The following is a 19,612-nucleotide window of genomic DNA, read 5'->3' as shown; positions in this document are numbered from 1 at the left end:
GGGCGCGGTAGTGGGCGCCTGTAGTCCCAGCTACTCAGGAGGCTGAGGCAGGAGAATGGCGTGAACCCGGGAGGCGAAGCTCTCAGTGAGCTGAGATTGCGCCACTGTACTCCAGCCTGGGGGACACAGTGAGACTCCGTCTCAAAAAAAAAAAAAAAAAAAAGAGAAATCCAGGCCTGGCGCGATGGTTCACATCTGTAATCCCAGCACTTTGGGAGGCCAAGGTGGGCAGATCACCTGACGTCAGGGGTTCGAGACCAGCCTGGCCAACATGGTGAAACCCCATCTGTACTGAAAATACAAAAAATTAGCCGGGCCTGCTGGCATGTGCCTGAGGCAAGAGAAATGCTGGAACCCAGGAGACGGAGGTTGCAGTGAGCCAAGATCACGCCATTGCACTCCAGCTTGGCCAACAAGACCGAAACTCCGTCTCAAAAAAAAAAGAAAAGAAAAAAAGAGGAAAAGAAAAATCCAGTCACTTGAGGCCAGGCGTTGGAGGCTGCAGTGCACTATGATCATGCTACTGCACTCCAGCCTGGGTGACAGAGCAAGACAGTATCTCTTTGAAAAAAAAAAAAAAGAAGGGCTGATGAGGGTCTTGACAAGGGACTGTGCTCAGGAGGCTTGCAGGGGTGCAGGAGAGCAGGGCTCCCATGTAGGGAACCTAAGACAGGAGTCCCAACCCCCAGAGCTCCCTGACCCACCAGCCAGTGTCAGCTTTGTTATTTACCTCTGAGCCTTTCCTTGGCACTTGTAACACTTAACTCTCCCCACCCAGCTACCTTTCCTGGAGACCACCTGTTAAAGATGATAAGGACCCAGGCTGGAGTGAGAACACCTGGGACCTAATCCTGCTCTGCCCACCTGACTGAGAGCCTCCCCTCCCTAGGCCTCAGCTTCCAGATCTGCAAAATGGAACTGATGATCCCCTTGGAGAGGGTTTGAATGAGGAGCGCTGAGCAGGGCCAGGAGTGAGGAAGGAGGTGACGGCACCAACTGGCTCTGCTTCTATCTTGGGGTAGTCACCCAACCTTTCTGGAAACCATCTGCAAAATGTCTCCCATTTGTGTGAGCAGCAGGAGCTAGACCAGGCTGGGGCTGTGGTCTGGGGAGACTGAGATTCAGGGAGGAATCATTCAGATTCAGTAACCAGAATTCGTAAGGGACCACAGTGCCAGCCATGGCTAGGCAGGGCTGAGTTAAGGGCCAGCCCACGGCGGGGTGGGAGGTAGGGGGTTGGGGGGGGGTAGAGAAGGCCTAGGAGGACCGGTGTGGGGTTTCCTGGCCCCAGGCTCCGCCCAGGCTGCCTTACAGAAGGGGAAGTGGGCCTGGGCTGAGTCACTCATCACCCACCCTCTGACTCAGAGATGCCACTGGCCCAGCCCAGTCTCTGAGCAGCTTGGATACCTCTGGCCTCCACTCTCAGGCTTTGCCAGGCAGGATGGAGGGATGGATGGCTGTGGTCAAATCCTCCTTGGTGACTCAGGACCCTTTCCCATCCAACAGGCACCCACTGCCATAGTAGGGATCTCCCTGTACCACCCTCATTTCTAGGCCTTGTGGGATGCTTGGCTAATGAGTGAGCCTCACGTCAGATTAAAGCCTGCCCCTGGTGGTTGTGGGGACAGGTGACTGGGGTTGTGTGTGACCTGGGAGCTGATTTGTCACCAGATTCAGGACCATTAGACATTGAGGTGATTCCCTCAAGGCCACAGCCAAAGCCATCCCTATCACCCCTCCCAGTAGTGGGCACAGAGAGCACTGGATTGCGAGTCAAAAAGCTTGGGTTTGGCAGGATGTGGTGGCTCACGCCTGTAAATACTTTGGGAGGCCGAGGGGGGCGGATCACCTGAAGTCAGGAGTTCAGGACCAGCCTGGCCAACACGGTGAAACCCCATCTGTACTAAAAATACAAAAATTAGCCAGGTGTGGTGGCATGTGCCTGTAATCCCAGCTACTCGGGAGGCTGAGGCAGAAGAAGTGCTTGAACCCAGGAGGCAGAGGTTGCATTGAGCTGTGATCATGCCATCACACTCCAGCCTGGGTGGCAGAGCGAAACTTCCTCTCAAAAACAAAAGCCCAGGTTTGAGTCCTGACCCCTCCTACTTATGATGTGACCTCAGGCTGGCCTCTTCCTCTCACAGTATCCTTGGGAGTGAAGATCACCAAGATAACAGTGGGGAGGGAGGGTCCCATTGAAAGGTCGTTGTCCCTCCAGGCTCTGCTCCTCAATATTTCTGTTGCCTCAGGCAAGTCTCTTCACCTCTTTGAGCCTCAATCTCTGCATCTAGTCCCTGCTGCGAAGCCTTCTCTTTAGGTAAACAGGTGTTGCCTCCCTTAGGAAGCTCTGCTCTCCCCACAAGACCCCACCCCATTCCATGCCAAGCTGAGTTTGAAGCTCCAACCAAAGCTCACCCCAGCTCCCTGCACCTCTCCAGGCAGGGCCCTGATCACATCCCACCATCAGGGCTGGATTCTCGTCTCTCTTCTCCACTGGACTGGGCTCCAGGAGGGCTCACTGCTCTCTCCCGAGCACCGGCATAGCATGTGGCATGGAGTGGGCAGGAGAGATTAGTCAAGAACAGACAGCAGAGTATGGTGGGTGCACCTGTAGTCTGAGCTTGGACTGCGAGCCAAGATCGCGCCACTGCACTCCAACTTGGGTGACAGAATGAGTCTCCATCTCAAAAAATAAATAAAAATAAATAAAAAAGAACAAGGGCTTCGGAGTTGGACTTATGCTTGAATCCTGGCTTCAGTACATCTGAGCTGTGTGATCTTGCGCAAGGTCCTCCCCACCTGTGCCTCTGTGCATTGAGTGGGGGCAGCAGTGGAACTTAACCCCCTACCAGCTTCTGGAGCTGTAATGGACAAAGGCCTAGGAAGGCCTCAGTCTTATCACAGATGCTTCCACTTCCTCCTCAAGGCTTCTCTTGTTATCTGCCCCACCCCTCCTCAGCCTGCCGGAGCACATTGAGAGTCCCCCAGGGATGCTCCCGCCAGAGCACAGCAGTGTGGATGCCAAGCCTCCAGTCCCCTTGTCCTGCCTCGGAGGAAGCCTGGGAAGCTGGGTCTGTGCTGGGCATCCTGCCATTGTGGACTTCGAAACAAAGACCTGTCTCAGGCCCAGCTGCCTGGTGCCCCTTCTACCCTCCCCTAGTGGCCCTTGGATTGGTATTCCAGGGGGCCAGGGCAAACAAGGATCATGAAGAGTCCTTGTTTGCCCTGGCCCCCTGGAAGGAGCAGCTCCTTCATGCTACGCTGCCCTCAAATTAGCTCAGGGATGTCAAATCCTCCACCACTGCACTAAATAACTTCCTGGAAATAGCACAAAATACTTAACTGAGGGCCACTTAATGGAGGCCCACGAGAGGTTTTGAGCCACGGATGCACATGACAGACCCTATGTAGAGAAAAAATTGGAGGGGCTCGAGACAGGAGGCAGGGAGATTAGGGAAGACCTGTTGTTGTGGTCTAGGTAACTACATGATGGTGGGGACAGTGTTGGGGCAGAGTGGGTATCGGTTGTATTGATTTAGAATAACTATTAATCTCAAAACCTGATGGCTTAGAGCAACAAACATGTAGTGTCTCACAGTTTCAGTGGATCAGGAATTCGGGAGTGGCTTAGTGGGTTGGTTCTGGTTGAGTTTCTCATGAAATTGTAGTCAAGATGCTGGCCTGAGCTTCAGTCATCTGAAAGCTTGGCTGGGGCTGGAGGATTTGTGATCCCCCAATGGGTTCACTTTGCCTGCTGCCTAGACAAAGCCGATTTATCAAGACAGGGGAATTACCAATACAGAAAGAGTAACTCACACAGAGCCTGCTGTGCAGGAGACCAGAGTTTTATTATTACTGAAATCAGTCTCCCCGACCATTCAGGGAGCAGAGTTTTTAAGGACAACTTGGTGGGTTGGGGGAAGCCAGTGAGACAAGAGTGCTGATTGGTCAGGGATGAAATCCCAGGATGTTGAAGCTGTCTTCTAGTGCCCAGTCAGTTCCTGGGTGGGGGCCACAAGATCAGACGAGCTAGTTTATCCATCTGGGTGGTGCCAGCTGATCCATCAGGCACAGGATCTGCAAAATATCTCGAGCACTGATCTTAGGAGCAGTTTAGGGAGGGTCAGAATCTTGCAGCCTCCAGCTGCACGACTCCTAAACCATAATTTCTAATCTTGTGGCTAATGTTAGTCCTATATAGGCAATCTAGTCCCTAGGCAAGAAAGAGGTCTGCTTTGGGAAAGGGCTGTTATCATCTTCATTTTAATCTATAAACCATAAACTAGGTTTCTCCGAATGTTAGTTCAGCCTATGCCCAGGAATGAACAAAGACAGCTTGGAGGTTAGAAGCAAGATGGAGTCGATTAAGTTAGATCTCTTTCACTGTGTCAGTCACAGTTTTGCAAAGATGGTTTCAGATTTACATTAGAAATGAGGCATTCACATGGCTGTTGGCAGGAGGCCTCAGTTCCTTGCCATGGGGGCTTCTCCATAGGGCCCCTTGAGTGTCCTCAACACAGAGTAGTTGGTGTCCACCAGAGTGAGTGATTCAAGAGAGCCAGAAACCACAAAGTCCTTTTAAATCTAATCTCAAAGGTCACACTCTGTCATTTCTCCAGTATCTTATTGGTTACCAGTCTATTTAATATGAGCGCTTCCCACATTGACTACACAAGGGCAGGACTACCAGGAAGACGGGATTACTGAGGACATCTCTGAAGCTAGCTACAGTATCAGTGAATATCTGTCGCATGAGTGATTGAAGACTTGAGGACATAGCCTGGAGCCCTATGAGGAATTAGCCTGGGAGCATTCTGTTCTGGGTGGGGTCTTGTCAGCCACACCTCTGCATCCTCCCAAACCAAGTACTGCACAGTCCTTGCCCGCAGCATGCACTTAGTAGATGTTTCCTCAGTGAGGGCTAGTGGCTGCCTTCTGTGCTCCCCACCACTGGCAGGACAAGGCCTGGGCTCCCTGGCCTGGTATGTGAAGCCCTGGATATTCTGATGTTTCTAAGCCTACCCCACTGCCCTGAACCCTTCGGCTATTGGGGACCACCCCTGTTCTCTATGCCTGCTTACGTCTCTCAGTGTCTAGGTCTCCTGCAGCCCTATCCTATCCCAACTACCACAACCCTCATGTGCCCCCTTCCTCCTCCTTTTTTTTTTTTGAGACAGAGTCTTGCTCTGTTGCCCAGGCTGGAGTGCAGTGGTGCGATCTCAGCTCACTGCAACCTCTGCCTCCTGGGTTCAAGCGATTCTCCTGCCTCAGCCTCCTGAGTAGCTGGAACTACAATTGCACACCACCATGCCCGGCTAATTTTTTTGTATTTTAGTAGAGACTAGGTTTTACCATGTTGGCCAGGCTGATCCGCCCACCTCGGCCTCCCAAAGTGCTTGGGATACAGCCCTAAGCCACCATGCCTGGCTGCCTCCCTCCTTCCCTAAGCACTGCCAGCATCCCAGCTGTACCTGCTGCCTAGGCTGGGAATTTCTGTTTGTATGTTTAGACTTTCTCTGGAGGAGAACCCTTATTACGCTGGAGCCCAAAATCAATCAAGCCAAAGCAAAGTTCCCTGTTTTTATTTGTTTTTATTTATTGAGGAATAAACAGTCTTTATTGGGCTCAGAGCAGGAGTCCATGGGTCTTGAGTACATCTGTGTATTTGTGTTTCCTTCTCCACGTTCTTTTCGGCCTGTTTCTGTAGCCTCATGAGCTGGTTTCTTTTTTGTTTTTTTTGAGATGGAGTCTTGCTCTGTCGCAGAGGCTGGAGTGCAGTGGCGTGATCTCAGCTCACTGAAAGCTCTGCCTCCCGGGTTCACGCCATTCTCTTGCCTCAGCCTCCTGAGTAGCTGGGACTACAGGTGCCCACCACCACACCCGGATTTTTTTTTTTTTTTTTTTTAGTAGAGACAGGGTTTCACCGTGTTAGCCAGGATGGTTTCGATCTTCTGACCTTGTGATCCGTCCACCTCCGCCTCCCAAAGTTCTGGGATTACAGGCGTGAGCCCCCGCGCCTGGCCATTTCATGAGCTGTTTCTTATTCCAGTAGTGGATCTTGGCCTTCTTCCTCTTCTCCTGCAGGGCGGCTGTCACTGTCTGGTACTTCCAGCCAACCTTGTGAGCCAGGTGCCCCAGGTAGGCAAACTTCCTTGTAGGCTTCAGACTCACGACCTGGAAGGCAGCAGGAACCACCACCCGCTTTTTCGTCATAGGGCGGTGGGATGCCATTACACACCTTGAAGTAGTCCCGGGCGGCCTGGCCTCCTTGGTTTCCTTGCCCCACCGTCCACCAGAAGATGCGTCCTGGGACCTGGAAGTGGTGGGGGCCCAGAAGTGGCAGGTGCATCGGGAAGGGTTGCTCCGTTTATGCGCTTGCGGAGGAAGGCCAGGTACTTCAACTTGTTTCTATGGACATTGCCAGAAATGTTGATGTCCCCGCAGTGTATGACCACCACCTTCGGGCCTTCTTAGCCACCATGGCCGTCAGGAAGCCCAGGAGAGAGCCTATAGTCCCAGCTACTTGGGAGGCTGAGGTGGGAGGCTGTAGTGGGCCATGATTACACTACTGCACTCCAGTCTGGGTAACAGAGTACGGAAAAAAAAAAAGGGTCTTGCTCTGTTGCCGAGGACGCAGTGCAGTGGTGCCATCATAGTTCAATGCAGCCTTGACTTCCTTGGGCTCAAGCGATCCTTCCACCTCAGCCTCCCGAGTAGCTGGGACTACAGGTGTGCACCACCATGCTGGGCTATTTTTTTTTTTTTTAACTTTTTGTGGAGAAGGAGCCTCACTATGTTGCCCAGGCTGATAGCAAATTCCCAAGCTCAAGTGATCCTCCTGCCTCAGTCACCCAAATTGCTGGGATTACAGGCATGAGCCACTGCACTTGGCCTCTAAGGACATTTAGATTTAACATCCCAGGATAGGAAAGCAGGGCTGTGTGCTTTAAGGTCAAGAGCTACCTGCCCCCTGGGATTTGTAATTAGATCACCATCTCAACATTGGTCATTCCGAGAAATCCTCAGGGCCAACAGCATGTTCCTGTTTATCTGACAGGGCATTATAAACTTCACAGAAACTTCTCAAACCAAATTTAATTGACTTTGGAAAGAAAGTGCTTCCTCACTTTTGGAGAATGTTAAAGGTTCATGTAATCAAACAGAGGCCTAGAATCCCTGTTCTAAGCCAGGGTGTTAGGCTATGGGACCATTTCTTTCTCCCCTACTATAGGACTGCATTCAAACCTCAACATGACCTTCTTCCTAGGTTGTCTGAGTAAAAGGTTGCTCTACTCTGAGTCCAAAAGAACAGCGTGAACTGTTTGGGAAAAGGACGTGGACCCTCTCAAAAGCCCTCAACCTTAACCTCTCCCACTTAGGAGATGAAATCCTGATCTCATCATGTCCAATTCTGAATATTTAAAAAGAGAGTTAAAAAGGAGGGATGGCTGGGCCCAGTGGCTCATGCCTGTAATCCCAGCACTTTGGGAGGCTGAGGAGGAAGGATCACTTGAACCCAGGAGTTCGAGACCAGCGTGGCCAACATAGTGAAACCCTCTCTCTATTTTGTATAACAATATAAAAAGTGATTAAAACTTAAAAAAGGAGGAATGAAAATTATGTTTACTCAACTATGAAAAAATGCTCAGGAGGAAGGACCTAGATCACAATACTAACATGTTGACTTGGTTAGGAAGATGGGGATATTGTGGCTGGACCGTATTTGTTTCCCCTTTTCTACGAATGAACATGTAAAATGAATTTCTGGGCTGGGTGCAGTGACTCACACCTGTAATCCCAGCACTTTGGGAGGCCAAAGCAGATGGATCACCTGAGGTCAGGAGTTTGAGACCAGCCTGGCCAACATGGTGAAACTTTGTCTCTACTAAAAATACAAAAAAAAAAAAAAAAAAAAAAATTAGTTAGGTGTGGTGGCGGGCACCTGTAATCTCAGCTACTTGGGAGGCTGAGGCAGAACTGCTTGAAACCGGGAGGCGGAGATTGCAGTGAGCCGAGATCAGGCCATTGCACTTTAGCCTGGGTGACAAAGCAAGATTCTGTCTCAAAAAAAAAAAAAAAAAAAAAAAATTCTGGCCGGTGTAGTGGATCACGCCTATAATCCCAGCACTTTGGGAAGCCAAGACAGATAGATCACTTGAGCTCAGGAATTTGAGACCAGCCTGGGCAACATGGTGAGACCCTGTCTCTAAAAAAATTTTTTAAATATTTTAAAAATAGGCCGGGCGTGATGACTCACACCTCTAATCCCAGCACTTTGGGAGGCCGAGGCAGGCAGGTCACGAGGTCAGGATATCGAGACCATCCTGGCTAACACGGTGAAACCCCGTTTCTACTAAAAGTACAGAAAATTAGCCGGGCGTGGTGGCGGGCGCCTGTAGTCCTAGCTACTCGGGAGGCTGAGGCAGGAGAACAGCGTAAACCCAGGAGGCGGAGCTTGCAATGAGCTGAGATTGTGCCACTGCACTGCAGCCTGGGCAACAGTGCAACACTCTGTCTCAAAAAAAAAATAATAATAATAATAATTAGCTGGGTATGGTGGTGAGTGCCTCTAAGTTCCAGTTACTCAGGAGGCTGAGGTAAGAGGATCACTGGAGGCTGGGAGGTTGAGGCTGCAGTGGGTGGTGATCACACCACAGTATCTAGCCTGGGCAACAGAATAAGACCATCTCAAAAAAAATTTTTTTTTTTCAGTTAAAAAAAAAAGTAAGTCCTCAGGGTTCCAGTTCTAAGTAAGATAGATAAAGCACAGTCTGTGTCTCCCACTGGCTGCAACTAAAAGCCCTGGAAAGAATGCATCTGAGGACTCTGAAAAAGAAATATTAACAAGGCTGGGTGCAGTTGTTCATGCCTGTAATCCCAGAACTTTGGGATGCTGAGGCAGGAGGATCACTTGAGGCCAGGAGTTAAGAGACCAGCCAGGGCAACACAGTGAGACTCTGTCTCCAGAAAATTTTTTTTTTTTTGGTAGCAGCAGTAGCAGTGGCGGCCAGAAAAGCACCTAAAACTCTGACAGAGTGGAATCCTTTCATCTATAGAAAGCATCTGCGATCTGAAAAGTAGAAGAGGGGAATCTCTGTTGCCTTTTTTCTCTCTTCATCCTGTCACCTGGCCTAAGAGCACACCCCACCATGGAAGGTACGTAACAGAGCAGGGAGACTAAAAGTCCCAATTTCTAGCTAAAGGGCCAGGAAAATGAGGGGTCTTGAAAGCTGGAGAGTGTGGGCGAGAATGTGGACAGGAGAGAGCTTGTGAAACAGATCCCATTAAGTTGCACATGAATGTGTAGGCTCACATGCATACATCTGACTCTAAACAGTATTCCAGTGAATGAGAACTGAACTATTAGGCAGAACACCCAGGTTTCAGACTGGTCACTGGGTGGCATAAGCTTAGGACTGTTCTGATTTACATGGCAAAGGCTTTGAAACTGAACTGATATTGGAACTACAACAGCCCACAGGAGACAGATCAGAACTGAACCTAAGAGGGTCAACTGCCTCCTAAAACAAAAACCCGACATTTTCCGTGGGATTTAAACAAGACCTGCTCAAAATGCCTCGGATACAATCAAAATTACACACAAAGAATGAGGAAAGTCTGGACCCTGAGATGACCCAGATGTTGGAATTATCAGAAAAAGACGATGGAGTTTCACTTCTGTTGCCCAGGCTCGAGGTCAATAGTGTGATCTCGGCTCACTGCAACCTCCACCTCCTAGGTTCAAGCAATTCTCCTGCCTCAGCCTTCTAGGTAGCTGTGATTACAGGTGCCCGCCACCACATCCAGATAATTTTTTGCATTTTTAGAGACGGGGTTTCAACATGTTGGCCAGGCTGGTCTCGAACTCCTGACCTCAGGTAATCCACCCACCTCAGCCTCCCAAAATGCTGGGATTATAGGCATGAGCCACCACGTCCAGCCCAGAAAAAGACTTTAAAAATGAAAGATGGAAAGTCTTAACGGAGAAATAGAGGACAAAGAAAACAATCGAATAGGAATTTTATTTTTTAAAATGTTTCTTTTTTTAATACTTATTTATTTATTGAGATGGAGTTTCGCTCTTGTCACCCAGGCTGAAGTACAGTGGTGCAACCACCGCCTCCTGGGTTCAAGTGATTCTCCTAAGCCTCTGGAGTAGCTGGGACTATAGGTATGTGCCACCATGCCTGGCTAACTTTTGTATTTTTAGTAGAATAGACACGGTTTCACCATGTTGACCAGGCTGGTCTCAAACTCCTGAACTCAGGTGATCCACCTGCCTCAGCCTCCCAAACTGGAGGGATTACAGGCTAAATAAGAATTTTATAACTAAGAAAACATAAGAATCAAGATTTGGAAATGATGTTTCTGACCTATTCCCTGGAAAATGTGAATGTTACTTTATATGACAAAGGAGACTGCAGATGTAACTTATGCAGATGTAACTGATTTTATTTTTATTTTAGTGGGCTCATTCTAATCACGTGAGTCTTTTAAAGCAGAGTGATTCTCTTTGGCTGGACTTAGATGCTAACAGAAGGAAAAGTTAGAGGTATTTAAAGTGTGAGAAAAATTCAACCTATTTCTGGAGGGGGACACATAGAAAGCACCAGAATGTGGGCAGCTTCTACAGACAAAAGGCCAGCCCCCAGCTGATAGCTAAGAAAACAGGGTCCTCTACCCTACAACTGCAATGAACTAAATTCAGCCAAGAACCCAAGTGAACACGGAAGCAAATTCTTCCTCAGAGCCTCCAGGGAAAAACACATTTGGTTTTGGCCTTATGAAATGTGATTTTGACCTTGTGAGACTTTAAGCAGAGGACCAGTCAAGTCCAGTCAAACTTCTCACCTACAGAAATTGTGAGAAAATATATGGATGTTGTTTTAAGCCACTAAGCCACCAAGTTTGTGATAATTTGTTACAGCACCAAGAGTAAACTGCTCATTATCCAAAATGAGCAGCAGAGAGAAAAAAAAAATTTTTTTTTGAAACAGGGTCTCACTTTGTCACCCAGGCTGGAGTGCAGTGGCGCAATATTGGCTCACTGCAGCCTTGACCTCCTGGGCTCAAGTGATCTCTCACTTCAGCCCCAACAAACAGCTGGGACTATAGGTGCATGCCACCACACCCACCTAAAGAAAAAATTTTTTTAAATGAATAGTCTCAGGAATTCATGGACAATGTCAGAAGGTCTAATGTTCATATTATCAGTGACACAGAAGTAAAGGACAGTATGGTGCAGAAAACAATATTTGAAGAAATCATAGCTGAGAACTTCCCAGATTTCTGAAACACAATCAGGTGGCTCTGTGAACTCTGATAAGGATAACCCAAAGAAATCCATGTCCATATACATCACAGTCAAAAACTGATGAGAACCAAAGACAAGGAGAAAATCTTAAAAAGCAGCTGGGGAAAAATAAAGCATTACCTGTTGGGAAACAATAGTTAGAATGCCTCTGGATTTCTGAGAAAAAACCATGGGGGCCGGAAGGCACAGAACAATTTTTCTTTTTTTTTTTTTTTTGAGATGGAGTCTTGCTCTGTTGCCCAGGCTGGAGTGCAATGTCATGATCTTGGCTCACTGCAACCTCTGCCTCCCAGGTTCAAGTAATTCTCCTGTCTCAGCCTCTAATCTCAGTAGCTGGAATTACAGGCACTTGCCACCACGCCCTGCTAACTTTTGTATTTTTAGCAGACACGAGGCTTTTGCCATGTTGGCCAGGCTGGTCTCGAACACTTGACCTCAAATGATCTGGCCACCTCTACCTCCCAAATGCTGGCATTACAGGCATGAGCCGCCACGCCCGGCCTCAATTGTATTTCTATATACTAACAATGAGCAAGTGGAAAAAAACTACAACAGCCCCCGCAAGTGAAATATAGTTTGAGACCCATTCATGGATCTCAAATCCAAAAATCTGAAATGCTCAAAATCTAAAACTTTTTGAGAGCTGAAATGACTTCAAAGGAAATACTTATTTAAGCATTTTGGATTTTCGAGTTGGGATGCTCAACTAGTATTTGCTTCAGGTAAAGCAAATATTAACCTGAAAATAATCCAAATATTTCTGGTCCCAGGCATTTCTTTTTTTTTCTTTTCTTTTCCCTTTTTTATTTTTTTTTTGAGATGGAGTCTCATTCTTGTTGCCCAGGCTGCAGTGCGATGGTGCAATCTCGTTTCACTGCAACCTCTGCCTCCCAGGTTCAAGTGATTCTCCTGCCTCATCTCCCAAGTAACTGGGATTACAGGCACCCAGCTGTAAAAGAAAAAGCATTTGGCTTCCACTGGAATCTGGAGCCACAGTTCGGTGTCAAACAGAGCAGCTGTGCTTCTGTTTCAAATGCTGTTTGCTGAAAACCTCTGGATCAGAACAGGTGGTCTTGAGCCAGGTCCTTGGCACCGAGAGGATGTGAACAATCCTGAATTCCAGGGCCTACTGATGGAGTCCGCTCGTTAGTCCCTTTGACACTGCCCCTTATGAATCCCAGTAGTCAGCCAGGGTGCCAAGTTTTCATATTGATTCTAAACAAGGCTGCAATCACTGTTTAGAAGTAATTGGGGGACACTGGAATTGTGCTCCTTGCTTCAGGACCCCTAGATTGCACCTAGATTAAACAAGATGGAAGCTCTCAAAAGGCTCTAAGTCTAGGCCTCCTCTGAGGTAGGGTCTGAAAGGACTTAAACCATTTTTTTTCTTTTACACAGGGTAACTTTTTGGAACAGTACTTTATAACAATAAAGGGCTGTGCACAGAAAGGAGAAATGCCATTATGAGGATGTGTGTGCCGACCTGGGACCAGCAGGGTTAAAGAGTCTATCATTCATGATGAGAGCTGCCATTTGCACTAAGCACACACCATGGGCCAGGCATTATGCCAAGAAATTGTTGAATCTTCATGACAACTCTGTAAGAAAAGGGATGTCATTGGACCGATGAGGACACTGATGCTCCCAGGGGTCCAGGTCGCATGAAGAGGAGGTGACAGGGCTGGGCACTGGTCCAAAGCTCCAGCCTTCCAAGCCAAGGCCCAAGAGAGGAACCCGAGGCCTGATGTCAGGCCTGTTTTTCTCATGTGCCCTGGAGAAGGGGACCAACACCATCTTTCGTCAAAGTTTGGTGAGGGATGGCCAAGAGCTCTTTGAAACTTTGCCATGTACAATAGTACTCACAATTTTTTTTTTTTTTTAAATTTTTTATACAGTGGTATCCGGGTGCAGTGGCTCACCAACAGTTTGGGAGGCTGAGGCAGGAGGATTGCTTGAGGCCAGGAGTTTGAGACCAGTCTGGGCAACATAGTAAAACCTCATCTCTATAAAAAAAGAAAAAAAATGAGGCGGGCATGGTGGCACACATCTGTAGTCCCAGCCACTCAGCAGGCTAAGGTAAAGAGGATCACTTGAGCCTGAGAGGTTGTGGCTACAGTGAGCCATCATCACACTACTGCACTCTAGCATGGGTGACAGAGCAAGACGGTCTCAAAAAAAGAAAAAAAAATTAAACAGTGGAATGTTTTCTTTAGAAACTACCTTATGCATAAGTACAATCTAGAAAACCAGAATTGGGCCACTTGTAGTGAAGGTGGAAGCACAGGTGGCCTGGGACGCCCCAGGATTCCTGGAGCACTGCCTGAAGGCCATTTATCTAGCAGATTGGCACTTACTGTGAGAAGCGCAAGAGGTACCATGATGCTTAAGGCTCTGGCTCTGGCTCTGGCTCTGGGTATGAAAGAACGAGGTGGAATTGTAGCAGATTCATTCCTGGGTCACTCGGTTTTGGGGAGGGCTGCAGGATTCCAGGCCTGCCATGTGCAATGGGTGCTGGCCTCTTTCTTCTGGGCACCATCTGCCTCAACCTATCCCCTGGCCAGCAGAGGCCTGTCACTCACAGGGCAGAAAACTGACCTTCACCATTTCACAACTAGTGAGTTCACTCTTTAAAATAATGGATTATAAAGTTAAAAGCTACAGCAACTCTTTTTCCTTGTGCTCATAAAAGGCATCATCTGTTTTTTTCTGTATAAACAAAAGTAGAATGTTCAAGTTTGGATCTTGGTGTAGAATCAACAACAGACCTGTACCCCTGACTCCAATGCAGGGGCTGGTGGGATGGCTCACAGTGGAATCATCAAACGGACTTCCTTCTCATAGATGTCAGGGATCATTCCCATTGGGGAACTGACCATGTGCACGGTGTTCTTGCCAAACAACTGAAACTCATAGTGGATGAGCTGCTCCCAAAAGCCGCTGTTGGGTCGGATGATGGGCCGGCACGACTTGGTCCACGTGTGGGCGTCCAGCAGGGACATGGCGTGGTACTTCATGAGGTAGGCGAGGCACAGGGCGGCTGAGCGGCTCACACCAGCAGCGCAGTGCAGCAAAGTACGGCCCTGCTTCATCTCCACGCTGTGGATATGGTCAGCAATAGGGTCAAAGAAGTCACAGAGACGTGAGTTAGGGGCATCAGCTACAGGTACCTGCATGTACTGGATATCCTCATACAAGGTGTTCACTACCTCCACTGAGACATTGATGACCATGGTGATCTGGTTGCTAGACAGCATGAGCTTGTTGTTGGCGGCCACACCATTGCTGATATACAGGCTCTTGGTTATCTGCGAGAGGCCACTGACTGAGGGCTGCCGGAACTGAACTGGGAAGGCACACGAGGGTGCTGTCATCAAGGCGGTCGGTCAGAGGTCAGTAGTCAGCGAAGCATGAAGGCTGCATCTTTCTGCTAGGCTGTGTCCATGGAAAACTGCAGGGAGGGAGAGGATGTTTAGAGGGCAGGTGCCCAGAGGGCCAAATCCAGGGGATCCCTGGGAAATGGATGGATAGGCCTATAGCATTCCCCGCGGTAGTCCTCTGATCATCACAGCAGAATTACCCAGCAAACTCATTTAAAGCACTGATACCCAGGTCCCTCTCCAAACCCACAGAGTCAGACTCTCAGGGTGAAGAGCATGAATCTGCATTTTCTGCATGCTTCTCAGGTGGTCTAATGTGCAGTGCCCTATAGGACAAAGGGCAGGTCCCCAAGTCTGGCACTTGAGGCCTCCCTTGAGGGGTCCCACAGTTCTAGTTGGGCAGATGACTTGTGTCCCTCAGGTGTGCCCTGGTCTGACTCTCCATTTAAGCTCACACAGCCCTCTTCTTGCTGCTCTTCCAAATTCTCTCCTTCCTTCCAGTCCCTCTGAATGGGAACCACTTGTACAGTCTTCCTCCTCAGTCTTCCGACTTTATGCCCAAATCATAAGGCCCTGAGCCAGTGGCATGGAACCAGAGCCGATTGTGCTGGCAGTCACTGAGGAAACGGTTGGTCTAAGAGTAGGGAGGGTCCCCATTTTCCCCCCCTAAGAACAATCTCTTTAAAGAGATAGGATATGCCCATGTGAAGCTGATGTCAAATACAAAGTCCTAAATTGTTAGACATGCTCTTGCACCTTGCCTCTGAAGAGGGCCTGGGAAAGGGAGTGGCTAAAAGCTTCCTGAAGTCAGCATAATGGGCACCACAGCAACCCCACGGGCAAGCACAGAGAGGCAGCAGGGCCTCAGGAAGACCTGCCACACCTGCATCATGCTGCCTGCAGCAGAGCTGGGAAATGCACCCCAAGGAGAGGCCGACTCCCTGCCTTCACCCACTTGATAGACTCAGCCACCAAGTAATCGCCATAGGGGTTCAGCCACAGATCTGCTTCCTGCGCCGCGGACCACGCAGTCGTTGGTGCTCTTCAGGTGCGGCCCAGGTCCCTGGAGCGTTCCTTAAGACTTTCGGACCCTCACTTCCTCAGTCTTAAAACAAAGCTGCAAAACCAGGACATCTTTATACGTCCCACTGAAATAGGCCCATTTGGATTTAGATCACACCTTTCAAGGCCAAATGGCAGTCTTCACCAGGCATGAGAAATGAGGAGCCAAAGTTTTGTTTCCCTGCTTAATATATTTCAGTGGCTATCCACTGTCAGGATAAGATGGAGCCACTTAGTTTGGCTGTCAAGGCCATTTGTGACCTGGCTCCTGCCTGTCTCTCTAGCCTCTTACTAGGCTTCCCCATGCTCTGAAGGGCCTCAGGTGAACTGAGCCACTTAAAGTTCCTTAGGGATAGCCTGTCCTCTCCAGCTAGTGGCCTTTGCCTCTGCTGATCTCTCAGTCCCTTTCCTTATGAACTTACTAGATCCTGATGTGGTCCATTCAGCAGAAGACTGCAGAATTCTGAGGAGCCTTAAGATACCAATTCAAAGGTAACTGTTTTAAGGGAAATCTTCTTAGATCACACCCCTCCCTCATGTTTGACCGACTCTCTGCTCCAGGCTTTCTTAGCCCTGTGTTCTCTCCTTCCTAACACTTATTGAAGATGTGGTTTTGCCCTGATCTGCCTGATTATTTGATGAATGTCTGTCTCTCCCACAGACTGTGAGCCCTCTAGGGATATGACGGTGTCTATCTTCACTCCCACTCTATCACCAACTAGTGCCAAGGGCTGTGTCCCCACAAGTAGGTGCTTGATAAATATTTGTTGAATGAAGAAATAACTCCCAACAGCTATGACTCTGCCTTCTGAGAGGTTTTTCTGGAAAGAATGACTTCTCTGGCCATGTTTCTCTAGAATTCCAGGGAGGGGCTGGGTGGGGATGGGGGTGGTTCTGAGGCTACCAAAGAGAAAGACTAAAGGTTGTATAGGCAAATTCTACCTGCCAATGCCCTAGACTCAAATGCATCAGACTCATCCCAGGAAGGACAGAGAGGGCTGGCTTGTTATAAAGGTGATATGAAGGGCAAAGAAAAAGCCTCCTGAACCCAGATGGAAGCCTAAATGCTAAGGAATATTCTGGATCCTCATCAGAAAATCCAGAGAGAAGTGAACTGACGTCCCCCCAAACCAGTGCCCAGTGGGTAACGGGAATACAGGAATGTGCTGTTCATCACAGCAACTAAAAGTTTGCAGAAGTGACAATGCTCTTGTGGGTGAGGGCAGTGATGGGGGGAGTCATTTTCATGCTAGTAAAGAAGTATCTATCAGGGCTGGGCATGGTGGCTCATGCCTATAATCCCAGCACTTCGGGAGGCTGAGGCAGGCAGAGGTCAGGAGTTCAAGACCAGCCTGACCAACATGGTGAAACCTCGTCTCTCCTAAAAATACAAAAATTAGCCAGGCGTGGTGGCATAGGCCTGTAGTTCCAGCTACTCAGGTGGCTGAGACAGGAGAACTGCTTGAACCCGGGAGGTAGAGGTTGCAGCGAGCCAAGATCCCGCCACTGCACTACAGCCTGGGTGACAGTGTGAGACTCCATCTAAAAAAAAAGAAAAAGAGGTCGGGCGCGGTGGCTCAAGCTTGTAATCCCAGCACTTTGGGAGGCCGAGACGGGTGGATCACGAGGTCAGGATATCGAGACCATCCTGGCTAACACGGTGCAACCCTGCCTCTACTAAAAAAAATACAAAAAACTAGCTGGGCGAGGTGGTGGGCGCCTGTAGTCCCAGCTACTCGGGAGGCTGAGGCAGGAGAATGGCGTAAACCCGGGAGGCGGAGCTTGCAGTGAGCTGAGATCCGGCCACTGCACTCCAGCCTGGGCGACAGAGCGAGACTCCGTCTCAAAAAAAAAAAAAAAAAAAGAAAAGAAAAAAGAAAAGAAAAGAAAAGAAATATCTATCAGGCACTGTATTAGGTGTTGGAGATACTGAAATGTACAAGACAGGCACGGCCCCTTTTCTCAGAGCTCAAAGTCTAGTGGGAGAAACAGATAGTAAACAGGCAATTACAGGCAGACAGAGCTTGAAAATAGGATAACAGTACCTACCTTACAAGGATGTTGTGAAATTAAATGAGATAACCCACGTAGAGTTTTATCAGGGCTTGGCATAGAGTAAGCCCTTTAAAAATGATAAATATTTTTCTTGCTTCTGATAGGGAAGTTAAAATGCAGGGCTCTGTGAAAGGGAAGTGTAAAGAGATTTCTTCCAGGTTGGAGCATAGGGAGTCGCAAAGACCGCCTGAAGAAACCACAAGAGATCTAAAGAATATTTAGCTTGAGGGGGAGAGAGGAGAAGAAAAAAATAGCAATTGGGTAGCAGTTCAGTTTCACCACTTTACAGCCTATGAAGTCTTTGGCTTCCCTCATCCGGTTCGATCTTCAAAGCAACCTAATCAGACCGGCGTCTAGATTTAATATTTCCATTTTACATAAGAGGAAGCTGAGACACAGCGGGGAAAAGGACTTGTTCAGTCATAAAGTAAGGAAGCCAATCTTTATGGTCTATTATGTGTGGGAAAAAAGAACAAACATCACGGGGCGTTCGTCAAATACTAAGTTATGAACGTGGAACAAAGTCCAAGAGTTAAGGAGAGCGAGGCACCACTTCTAGGGGTGGGCCGGGCAGGTTTCCTGGGGGAGCTGGCATTGGAACAGGCTTCTTCGCCTGCGTGGTGTCAAGACCCCGAGGGTCTTACCTCTCTCCCTCAGGAGGGTGGGCGGGTTCGTTCAGGAAGTAGCCGCTTCCGGAAGCCTCAGGCGAGGTTCTTCGGGCGAAAGACCAGTCACGACCCGGGAGCCTCAATCTCCGCTGGCCTGGAGCTTTGGTTTCCATAGCAATGGTCTCGTCGCAAAAAGGAATCGCTTGTGCTGGGTCTTCAGAGAAATCCTGGCCTCCGCTCCACGCCCCTGAGCAGCCCCACCCTGGCTCAACTGGTTACCCGCCCTGCCGGCAAGCCGGGGTCACTGCAGTCCCCGTGGCGAAGCAGGGTCAGCTCAGCTCACCGCACCCTACTCCATCCAGCCCTGCCCATCTCTACGGCAACGGGCCGGGTCGCACCACGGCTGCAACCGAGGGACAATCTCGCCCCTTCCGTAGCCGCCCGGGCTCTGTGCGCATGTGCGACACCCTCTCCCCTCCCCCCCCCACCCCCGCCCCCCCCCCCCCCCACCCCCGCCCCCTTATGCTTCTCCCAGGCAACCAGCCGCGCTCGGCTCCAGGCTCCGCCCAGGGACTAATTCCAGGTCTGCGTGAGCCCAACGAACATGGCTCCCAAACGGCCTCCGCGCTCCCAACGAACATGGTTCCCAACCGGCCTCCGCGCGCCCAACAAGCATGGTTCCCAACCGACCTCCAGTTTCCAACTGTTTCTTGAACAGGGAGGCCACCATGACACAGCAGACTACGCCCTGGGTCACAGGGGACCTGAGATCCTCCACGATTTACAGGACCGGCGCCACCTCGGGCTCGAACCACCCGCTCGATAGGGCCACGGCTAAGTAATCGGCGTAGGGGTTCAGCCGCAGATCTACTTTTCGCGCCGCAGACCGCGCAGTTGTTGGTGCTCTTCGGGCGCGGCCTGGGTGCCCGGAGCGTTCGTTAGACTCTCGGACCCGCAAGGGAGCCCGAACTCTCAGAGGACTCGCGCTCCCTCCGCCGGACCCCGGCCCTTTTTCAACTCCGGCGGAGTCTGGATTTCTCCCAGCCCCGGGCACCAGCCCCTTCCCAGTCTAGCTCTTCGGACTCCCTGAAGCCTGAACTCCATCACCCAGACTCCCGGGAGAACCCGGAATACCCATCTCCCATCCACATTTTCTCAGAATCAGTTCCGGCCGTTCAATCTCCCAGGCATGACAT

The 19,612-nt window shown here is 49.6% G+C and overlaps 1 protein-coding gene and 1 pseudogene across 4 annotated transcripts; both read right to left on the bottom strand.

Moving 5' to 3' along the window:
* Window positions 1-3,826: 3,826 nt before the first annotated feature.
* DUSP18 (dual specificity phosphatase 18) lies at window positions 3,827-18,866 on the bottom strand. Of its 4 annotated transcripts, none has more exons than XR_010578387.2 (3): window positions 18,453-18,866; window positions 13,669-14,762; window positions 3,827-4,077 (listed from the first exon to the last, which is right to left on the bottom strand). XR_010578387.2 is itself a non-coding variant. In XM_065522275.2 (3 exons), exons 2-3 carry the CDS (start codon window positions 14,683-14,685, stop codon window positions 14,222-14,224), a joined length of 354 nt encoding a protein of 117 aa, XP_065378347.1. In that variant the 5' UTR covers window positions 14,686-14,762; window positions 18,453-18,866; the 3' UTR covers window positions 14,070-14,221. The 4 variants fall into 4 exon arrangements, 3 of the variants coding, with proteins under 3 accessions (XP_073860095.1, XP_015312429.1, XP_065378347.1); XM_065522275.2 differs by lacking the exon at window positions 3,827-4,077 and having other exon boundaries at window positions 14,070-14,410; window positions 14,521-14,762; XM_074003994.1 differs by lacking the exon at window positions 3,827-4,077 and having other exon boundaries at window positions 11,509-14,762; window positions 17,803-18,866.
* LOC102114816 (large ribosomal subunit protein uL13-like) lies at window positions 5,572-6,485 on the bottom strand (annotated as a pseudogene).
* Window positions 18,867-19,612: the final 746 nt, after the last annotated feature.

Source organism: Macaca fascicularis, chromosome 10 (assembly GCF_037993035.2).
Source record: "Macaca fascicularis isolate 582-1 chromosome 10, T2T-MFA8v1.1".
In the NCBI taxonomy this organism is placed as follows: Eukaryota; Metazoa; Chordata; class Mammalia; order Primates; family Cercopithecidae; genus Macaca; species Macaca fascicularis.
Note: the sequence above shows the minus strand (reverse complement) of the source record. Positions and strands in the feature narration are given on the sequence as shown.

What these genes read in the sequence shown, in the direction of transcription:
- DUSP18 (XM_074003994.1), bottom strand. Translation starts at nt 14,685, where the DNA reads ATGACAGCACCCTCGTGTGCCTTCCCAGTTCAGTTCCGGCAGCCCTCA.